Genomic DNA, 9,695 nt, shown 5'->3' with positions numbered 1-9,695 from the left:
TGCTATCGACCACCCCTGACCTAAGGGAGGGTGTAAAACTGGAAGGGCCTGGTGTAACTCCCACCAAGGAATGGGAGAGATGCTGGGGCATCCATGGGAACGTTGGTGGCTTCAAACTTCCCCAGGTCACTGGCTAAAGTGAACCAGTTGTCATGGAGTCCCTGGGCGATGCTCTGGAACTGCGCCCTACGAAGCCAGTCAGGACTCTGGGGAAGTCTCCTTCCTGGGAGCACCCTGTCTGCAAGACACACAGCTCACACAGCTTCCACCTTCCTGGGTCTGACCTCGGAGCATTCAGCATCCTCTGCCCCTCCGTGCGCTTCCCACTGCGAGTCTGCTCAGGCGGGGCTCCTGGGGAAGCCAGATGGTCCTTCACCCCAACTCGGCAGTCAGACGGGACTCTCAGCCAGCCAGTAAAACAGAAGGTTTATTAGACAACAGCAACATGGTCTAAAACAGAGCTTATAGGTGCAGAGAACAGGACCTCTCAGCTGGGTCCATTCTGGGGGGCAGTGAGCCAGACAACCCCGTCTGCCCTTGATTCCATGTCCCAGCCAGCCCCAAACTGAAACTCCCTCCAGCCCCTCCTCCTCTGGGCTTTGTCCCTTTCCCTGGCCAGGAGGTCACTGGATTCCTTTGTTCTCCAACCCTTCAGGTCTCACCTTGCAGGGGGGAAAGGCCCAGGCCATCAGTTGCCAGGAAACACGGTGTTGGCCATTCTGTGTGTCCAGACCCCTGCAGATACCTACCCTCTAGGGCTCTGCAGTGATCATACACCCTTATCCCACCCCCAGATACTTAAGAACTGCCTAGGGGAAACTGAGGCACCCCCACGCTATTCAGAGGAAACATTAAGAACAGTCCCGCTTCGTCACACCGGGTAGGCGGCGGGCGCACTGCAGGACGTCCCAGCGCCTGGGCTTGTCGGCGCAGGATAGGGAGGCGAGCCCAGGTGTGGCCCCTGCGCATTGCCCGGACGAGGCCTGGCCAAATGCAGCGTTTGGAGCCGCGGGGCCGCTCGGGGCTGGGTAAGGAGGGGGCTCGGGCCGGCTGCCGCTGGCCTCTCCATCCTGCGTGCCCACGGCGGCCTCAGCACACAGGGGCAGGCCTGGCTCCCCTCCTTGGCCGCCTGCCAGCGTGGGCCGGGCTGGTGCCTTCTCCCCCACCCCCGGCCCTGCCTCCAGCCGCGTCTCCCTCCCGGGCCAGCCGCGTGGAGGGCGCCCGAGCAGCCTGCAGGCAGCGGCGGCCGCGGAGGAGCCCCGGGCCGGGCCATGGGCGAGGGGGAGCCCGCGAGGTACCGGCTCGGGCGGCGCCAGGGAGCAGGACGGTCGGGGGCGCTGGGCGGCGCGTCCGCAGCCCCCAGCACGCGGCCAAGCCCGGCCCGGCTCCCCGGGCGCTGCACGGGGCCGGGCCCCGCTGCCGGGTCTCTGCGGGCGCAGCGCGGGGCGCCGCGGGCCGGGCATGGTCCGGGATCCGGCAGCGCGGGCGGGGCGGGCTCCGTGCGCGGCGCCCTGCGCCTCCCCCACGGGGCGGGCCCGGCCCTGCGTGTGCGCCGGGAGCAGCCGCCGAGCCGCGGGCCCGCCCTGCGCTCCGGCCCGGCGGGTCCCGGGCCTGCCCGCTGCGGGCTCCGCGCTTCCCCGCCGCCAAGGTGCGCGGCGCCCCCGGCTGCAGCCCTGGCGCGGGGCCGGGGCCGGGGCGGGGCGCAGGCGCGCGCGGGTCCCCCCCTTGGGGGTCGGGGCTGGGGCGCGCGCGGGTCCCCCCCTTGGGGGTCGGGGCTGGGGCGCGCGCGGGTCCCCCCCTTGGGGGTCGGGGCTGGGGCGCGCGCGGGTCCCCCCCTTGGGGGTCGGGGCTGGGGCGCAGGGTTCCCTGTAGGCCGCCTGGGGCTCCCTCCCTGCAGCCCGCCCGGCCGGGTGTGGCCCTATCCCCACCCCGGGGGCGCGGCTCCCCACCCTGGCAGTGCCCCCGGGTGGTACCCAGCCCATGCCCGTAGGAGCCAGCCTCCCTGGGCCCAGCCCCCTGCTCCCCCAGGCTTGTGGCACTTGTCCCCGGGGCTGCGGGCGGGTGCCGTGCCCATGCTAACGGTTCTGCCCCTCTCCCTGCAGCATGGCTGACTACCTGATCAGCGGGGGCACGGGCTACGTCCCTGAGGATGGCCTCACGGCCCAGCAGCTCTTTGCCATCGCCGACGGCCTCACCTACAAGTAAGTGGCTGCAGCCTCTCTTGGCGGGCGGGCGGGGGGCTGGGCACACGCTCCCCTGCGGGCAGGCCCTGGGCAGCTGGCGGCACTGGGGCTGCTGCTGTCCAGCTTGCTCCAGGGCAGCCAGGGTGGCTCGCACACGCGGTCAGCGTGTCGGACAGCTGCTGCGTGTCACAGCTGGGTGCCCGCTCCCCTGCTGAGCGTTGGCCCTGCTGCAGGCTGCTCCAGCCCCCTGGGAAGGGCTCCCTACGGCAGCGAAGGCCGGTATGTGCCTCTCCTTTCTCCCCGGCTGTCTGCCACCACCACCCCGCAGTGATTCCTAGGCTGGCTGCTGCCCTGCCAACAGGCCGGCTGCTCCAGCAGGCCCTTGGTCTCCGGGGTTCTGATCCCTTCTGACGCGTTTCAGCACCAGACACAAGTGAATTTTTGTCACACCACAGTAGGAAAGACCTCTTGTGTACCGGAACATTTCTATGACTGTCGGATGTCATAACATCTTTGCTTTATTTGAAACATGCCTACAGGCTGGGCCTGACCTGTCCCTGTGGGCTTGTATTCGTGATCTGAACAGTCAGATGCAGAGAGCGGTGCGTGCACCCTCTTTTGGGATGTGTACATGTGCATACCCAGGCTCCAGATGTGTGTGTAAAAGCAAATATCAAATATATTGGTATAAATGATCTAATGGATACTTAGCATACAGTTGATGGTGCTCGGTCAATATTTATTTATGTATAAATATTTATACAAATCCTGATGTTCATAGAAATGTTTTTAAAATAAAAAAGGGTTTTGTCTAAAGCTTCCCCTGCAATATCTGCCTCTCCAACCTCATTAAGGCAACTGGAAAGTGAAACTGACTGTAAATAAACCTGAGACTGACCAGTCTAGTTCCTGTCATGGCAAAAAGGCCAGGTGGTGTTCACGGTGAAAATTCGATCAGGTCTTTAAAAAACATGCTGGAAACACCCCCAGAGGTGCTGGGAATTGAGCCTGCAACTACATGGTGGCTTTTAACCCAGGAGGTTATGGAACCGGGACCCAGCTTCCGTAGAGCGGGGGGCGCGACTGCCGTTCTGCAGCACAAGGAGAGAGGGCCTCGGGCCGGGCTGGGCTGGATGATCAGACCGGTCCCTTCAGGCGTGAACGTCCATGAGCCTGCCCGTGGCCCTTCGCCAGGACGAGGTTCAGCCTATCGCTGGGTCCTAGCGGCTAGGTTAGAGCCGGCATGTGAGCGCTGATCCTGCGGGCGGGTCTGCGTGGAGGCGCTTGCAGGGCCACGCCCTCGGTGCCTTCCACCTTTGGCCAGGTGGGTCAGTGGCTTTGTCCTGTGGGGCGTGGGCCAGAACGACTGTGTCCCCGCCCCCCTTTGGGTGTGAGAGCTGCGGGGCAGGGGCCGTCTCCCAGCAGTGCCGCGCACAGCGTGGGGCGGATCTCGGGGCCTTGGCCTGAGGCAGGTCGCTGAGGCGCAACGGGGTTGCTGATTCTTCAAAGAAGCGAAGTGTTAACTTTAGAAACCGAGGGCGCTGTTGCCGTGGAAACTCCATAGCGCCGGCTAATCCAGTGACAGGCGCTTGGTGGTGGGAAAGGGACGTCGGTCCCCGGCATTCCTCTGCAGCCTGGCTGTCCCGGTGGGCCCCGATCCTGTAATGGGAGCCGTGGGAGCAGATCCATGGGCCGGTGTGGCTCCGATTGCAGGATCGGGCCTGGGGGGGTCGTTCAGGTTTTCAGCCCATGGACGGAGATGGTTTGGGGGTGTCGCTTTGGCTCCTTTCTGAGCAGGGGGCTCCTGGAGGGAAATGTTCCTTGGCAGGGCAGTGCCTGCCTGGGGGGACTTGGCCTTGGGGGCAGGCATGTCCCCTTTCACTAGCACTAAGTCCCCCCCATCCCCCGCAAGCAGAGTCTGTGCAGTGATGGGGGGGGCAGAATGGCACACAGGGCTCCCTGGGTGTGCCGCGAGGCCTGCCTCTCTCTGATCGATGGCGATTATTTTGCCAACTCATCCTTGTTGGCCAGGAGGCTCTGAACCCCGGGGAGGGATGGGAGGCCTGGGGTACCTTCCAGGGCAGGTAGCTGTCAGTCACATATCCTTGTCCGACACCCTCTCTGTGATAGTGGGGGTCTCTGGTGTCACAGGACCTCCTGCCCCTGATCCTTGGGGTAGATGTGACCTGGGGGGGGGTGGCCTATAACTGCTAGCAGCCCCTGTGCTAAGGAGGGAGATAAATGGGGTGCAGGCAGCCAGCGTGTGAGAGGGGAGCATTCCTGTGGGACACCCTATGGCCTGTCCTCATGGCAGCACCGTGCTTACGGCCATCTCTGTCTGCTTGCACCATGCTTGCCCTGCTCCAGCCTTCCCCCCGCAAACCAGCCCCCTGACAGTGACAGGCTGGGTCTGGTGCTGAGCCAGCCTGCTCCGGGAAGGGTTCGGAGCCCTCTTCTCGCGGGCTGAACAACGCCATCAGCGAAAGCGGGCTGGATGCGGGCGTGGGCTCAGTCAGCCAATGGCGGGCCCCGGCTCCCCGTTCCAGGGGTCTCCCATGGGCCGAGCGGAGCCAGTCGCCCCCACGCTGTGAGGGTACCGGCTGGCAGCCTCTCTGTGACGGGCCTATGTGCCTGGGTACAGTAGTACCGATCCCGTGCACAGCCCTGGAATCCGACTGGGCCCTGCAGCTGCCCCCTGTGGTGGGTTAGCCACTGGGCCGATGGGGCCCATGCCCAGGGACTCCAGCCAGTTGGGGGGCCCTGGAAAAATGGACATTCCCCAACCCTGCTCCCCGGCTGGAGTGCCAGGTGGGGCGGAAGCGGCTGCAGGCAGAAGGGGTGGAGAGGGGTCCCCACTTGCTCTGGCCCAGGGCCCCACAAACCCCTAATCTGCCCCTGTCTGCCCCCTGGGGTGGGTAGGGGCTGCAGATGTCTGGGTGAGGGGCAGGGCTCTGCGGGGGTTGGTGTGGGCAACGGGTTGCTCTGTGGCCTTGAGGCCATGAGCCCTGAACACCTAGCCAGGTTTGTGCAGTGGTGAGGGTCCCTAGTGCGAAGCAGTGGGGGTGTGAGCCCTCCAGGAGCACATGTCTGCCTTGACAGCGGCTGGCGGAAATAGCCAGTCCTCATCTCCCGGGGGCAGGCACTTCGCAGGCCACGCTGCAGGGACAGACCCCACAGGGACGTCACAGATCTCGGGAGAAGGGATCGTGTGCAGCGAGCTGGGGGCCCGCTGGCTGCTGTCCTCCCGCACCCCCGGGTGGCTGCACTTCAGTGTGGGAGGGGTGGGTGGCAAGCCCTGGAGAAAGGTGCTGTCTGGGGAAGTGGCCGTTCTGGAGGAGAGCCCAGGCCAGTGTCTCCCTCAGCGGCAGGCTGAGTAGCCGTGGTGCTCGCCCACCGGGTGACATCCTGCCCAGCAGGAGCTGAGTCGCTTCCCGCCGCCTTGCCAGCAGCATCAGCAAACAGGGGGGTTAGTCCCTGGCACCAGGCGCCCGGTCTCGATTCACCACTGCAGGGCCACGGCGCTGCCAAGTCAAGGCAAAGCTTGCAGAGGAAGGAACCCTTCGCTCCGCATGGAGACAGGGCTGGGGAGGGGGTTGGTCCCAGCCCTTCGCCTGCCCTTCCCCCTCTGCTGCAGCAAAGGGGCGCAGCCTGGGGAGGACCCTGGCCCGCCGGGGCTGTGACAGGCCGGGGTGATGCGCCACCGTGGCTCTAACAGGCATGGAAGCAGGATGCGAAATGCCGGGGGGAAGCGAGTCCTTCATCTGTATGGGGGGGTCGCTATGCGGGGCAGCCTCAGGATTTCATCTCTGCATGATTGTCTCCCGCCTCCTCCTCTTTAAGCACAGTCTCTGCCCCCACCCGCCCAGTGCCCCATGGACACAGCTGTAGCTCGAGGTGGGGCTGAGGGGAGCCTGCTGTGGAACGGGGCCGTTTAGGGGCTCGGACTCTGTCTGCGTCAGTCCGACAGCGCCCGCAGGAGGCGGTGGGGTGCGAGGGTTCCCAGCCCACTCCTGGCAGCTGCTCCCGGCGTATCCGGATCCGCGCTGGAGCTGCTGGCGTCCGTGCCGATACGAAGCCTGTTTGGCCCCACAGGAGGTGGCGGGCAGGATTCCCCCCTTGGCTGGGGACCCCCATGGTCCAGTCAGAGTGGAGCTGCTGATGTGAAAGCCAGCCTAGCCCCCAGCTGGCTGCTCATGTGTCTGCTGCCAGGACCAGCCCCGGGGCTCGACTGCCGCATGGAGCTGGCAGGGGAATGCTGGCTTCCCTGCCTGTGACTTGGCTTTAGCGCTGGGTCTCAAATAACCGAGCGCTGGTCCGGACAGCACTTTCCGGGGGCCATGCGTGAGGCTCCTGGCTCTGTTCCACCGACCAGCGTCCTGTCGGTAGCTCTGTGTTTGCAGCATCCCTGTCGGTACCCAGCATGGGGAGACGCGGCATTGCTGGGGGAGGACCCTAGAGATCTGTAAGAGGCAGGGTGCAGCCTGCTGCCCATGGCTGGGATCCTCCTGCTCTGGCCTGTGGGGGCAGGTGCCCCCAGAGAGGGAGACACCGGTAGCTTAGATTTGCCTGGTGCAGGCTCCGGCTGGCTGCCCAGGTGTGAGGAGGAACCCAGTGGGGGCTGGGAGGGGGGCGTGACAAGGTGCGGGGTTTATGGCATTGTCCGCTGAGGGGTTGCACCTTCCTCTGAGCAGCCCCACTGGCCCCTGTTGGCCGGGCAGATCCTGCTGTGTGTGTCGGAGAACAGCACATGGGCAGCCCCCCGGAAGTGTCACAGGGACCATGCTCAATCATGCATTGTTCTTGGGCAGGGAGGTTTGGAAACCCCCCCAGCCGGGGCTGTGTAGTGGGTTTGTCTCGGCCGTGGTCAGGGGCCTCCGCCGGGCCTGGCTCGGAGGAAGAAGTGGGCTGCCCTGCCGCATCCCTGTGGGGAAGCTGGGGAGGAGACCGGCTGCTTTGGAGGCGCTGAGCGTGGCAGCTCCCTGCAGCCCAGATGGCCTGTTCCTTCCTGCCAGGCTGCAGCTGTGAATGAAGCTGCTGTGACTGCACCATACTGGGCGAAGGTCAATGGGCAGCTGCTTCTCTGACCCAAACCACAGCCCCGCGCTGCTGGAACGGCTGCTGTCAGCCAGGCAGCCGGCTGGGGCCGTGGAGCGGCGCTGCCTGCTGCCAGGGGGCCTTGGGGGTGATGGGGAGTGTCATGGAGTCCCCGGGCGTTGCTCTGGAACTGCTCCCTATGAAGCCAGGACTCGGGTGAAGTCTCCTCTCTAGGAGCTGCCTGTCTGCAGGACACACAGCTCACACAGCTTCCACCGTCCTGGGTCTGACCTCGGAGCATTCAGCCTCCTCTGCCCCTCCGTGCGCTTCCCCCAGCGAGTCCGCTCAGGCGGGCTCCTGGGGGGGCCAGAGGGTCCTGCCCCCCAACTCGGCAGTCAGACGGGACTCTCAGCCAGCCAGTAAAACAGAGGTTTATTAGACGACAGGAACATGGTCTAAACCAGAGCTTGTAGGTGCAGAGAACAGGACCCCTCAGCTGGGTCCATTTTGGGGGCAGTGAGCCAGACAACCACGTCTGCACTTCACTCCACTCCATGTCCCCAGCCAGCCCCAAACTGAAAACTCCCTCCAGCCCCTCCTCCTCTGGGCTTTGTCCCTTTCCCGGGCCAGGAGGTCACCGGATTCCTTTGTTCTCCAACCCTTTAGCTCTCACCTTGCAGGGGGAAGGGCCCAGGCCATCAGTTGCCAGGAGACAGAGTGTTGGCCATTTATGTACCCTGGCCCTTTGCCCTGCAACAATTACACCCCCTTATGCCACCCCCTAGAGACTTAAGAAATGCCTAGGGGAAACCAAGGCACCCCTACAGTATTCAGAGGAAACATTAAGAACAGTCCCACTTTGTCACAGGGAGAAAGACCCGAGCAGGTCCAGCAGGATTCCTGTGCATGCATAAAGCCAGCCTGGCCTAGCCCCCTGCGTCCTCCCGGCCCTGCTGGGGCTGCCCAGCCTCCTGCCCCCCGAGGGTTTTCTGCTGGGAGAGGCTGAGCCCATCCTTCCCCAGGTGCTCTCTGGCAGGGGAGGCAGCATGGTGCAATAGGCAGAGTCCAGGGCTGGCATGCAGGAGACTGGGTTTAATTGCTGGTTCCGGGCAAGTCGCTGAATCGCTCTGGGCCTTGGGTCGCAGCTGTGAACTGGGGGCGAATCCTTCCATTTCCCTGCCCTTTGTCTGGCTCTCGGGCCGGGAGGTGTCTAGAGGGCTTGTCCACACTACAGCTGCTGTGCCGGCAGAGCCCCCTAGTGGAGACACAGCGTGAGCTACCCACCTCCCCGACCAAGGGTTACGTCTACACTGGGGGTTTAGCCAGCGTAGCGAGGTCGGCCGGGGGGCCGGATTGACGCTCCTAGCTGGCAGCTGTGCCGGTGGAACGGTGTAGTGTAGACGCAGCGTCACTTCGGCCTCGTCTGCGTCTAAAGGGTGTGCGGCTGGAGCTGTCCTGCTGGAGTGACACCGGTGCAGTCGGCTGTACCAGTATCAAAGTGCCGGCACCAGGGCAGCTGGTCCAGTGTGGAAGGGGCGTAAGTGCTCCCGTTAGAGGGCTGTGGAGCTGCGTCCACGGCAGGGCTTTGGCCGATCAGAATCGCGCCCCTTCCCGAGCTGTTATCCCAGGGCCCTGACGCGTTGCTGGGCCCTCGCTCGCTGTGCGTGGCCCTTGGTGCAGCGGAGCCCTGTCCGGGAGCTGTTCGCTGGGGCGGGGGCGTCCGCTCCCTTCGCCGGGTTGCAGGCTGACTCCTTGTGGCAGGTGTTTCAGAGCTTTTCCCCTAAGCTCTAAATCCCTGGTAATGGGAGATTTGTGGTTGATCCACGGAAGCCCTTCAGCTGCGAGGGCTCTGCCTGGTTGCCCCTCCGAAGGCTGGGTTCCAAGTGGGGCATGGTGGGAATTAATTGCAGGAAACGACTGATTTCCTAGGCCCTGAGCCTGTGGGCACTAATGGGCCGGGGGGGCTGGCTGCTGCCTGGTCTCTGTGCTTGTTCGGGGGGCATCCCATGGTATAAATACGTGTGGGAACTGAAAGCTCTGTGGTCCTGCACACACCATGGGGTGGGCGAGTAGGGCACGCACTGGGGGCGGAGTTAGGGGCGTGCATGCCTGGTCGCTGGCGTGCAGGTTTCGGGGGCGGAGTTTCCTGCCCTCTGCGAAGGTCAGGAAGGAAGTGAAGGAAGTACCATGGCACAACCATGCAAGGAGCGGGCAGGGGCACAGCGGCACCAGCAGTCAAACATCCAGTTCTGGGGCTGTGGGGACCGTACCTTGTGAGTTGCCAGGTGTTGGGCGTCCCCGTTCTTCGCCGGAAGCTTTGCCTTGCTGCTGGCTCCGCGGACCCTGTTACAGGCGGAGGAGACGGGTGGCTCTCCCTGGCGTTTGGCATCTCAAGATCTTGCTGTCCAGGAGCAGATCCCCGAACCTGGGGCCGTGGGGCAGGCGGCGCTGCGGGCTGGGCAGCCAGGCAGCTGCGGT

The 9,695-nt window shown here is 64.5% G+C and overlaps 1 protein-coding gene across 8 annotated transcripts in view; it reads left to right on the top strand.

Annotated features, from left to right (window-relative positions):
* Nucleotides 1–577: 577 nt before the first annotated feature.
* The window catches only part of IMPDH1 (inosine monophosphate dehydrogenase 1), a gene marked incomplete at its 3' end in the record, with an annotated part of 45,086 nt that continues 35,968 nt past the window's right edge, over nucleotides 578–9,695 (top strand). For 5 of the 8 annotated variants that reach the window (XM_084634447.1, XM_084634442.1, XM_084634440.1 and 2 more), the window contains exons 1-2: nucleotides 1,148–1,294; nucleotides 2,103–2,201. In XM_084634447.1, coding sequence (XP_084490573.1) covers nucleotides 1,272–1,294; nucleotides 2,103–2,201 — 122 coding nt within the window. In that variant the 5' untranslated portion in view covers nucleotides 1,148–1,271. Of the gene's footprint in view, nucleotides 1,029–1,131; nucleotides 1,295–1,519; nucleotides 1,649–2,102; nucleotides 2,202–9,695 lie in introns of those variants that run through there. The other 3 variants (XM_084634444.1, XM_084634446.1, XM_084634443.1) reach the window with 3 other exon arrangements.

Source organism: Lepidochelys olivacea (assembly GCF_965140295.1).
Source record: "Lepidochelys olivacea isolate rLepOli2 genome assembly, chromosome: 1".
Lineage (NCBI taxonomy): Eukaryota > Metazoa > Chordata > Testudines > Cheloniidae > Lepidochelys > Lepidochelys olivacea.
The sequence above is the reverse complement of the archived record's forward strand: the minus strand, read 5'-3'. Positions and strand labels throughout refer to the sequence as shown.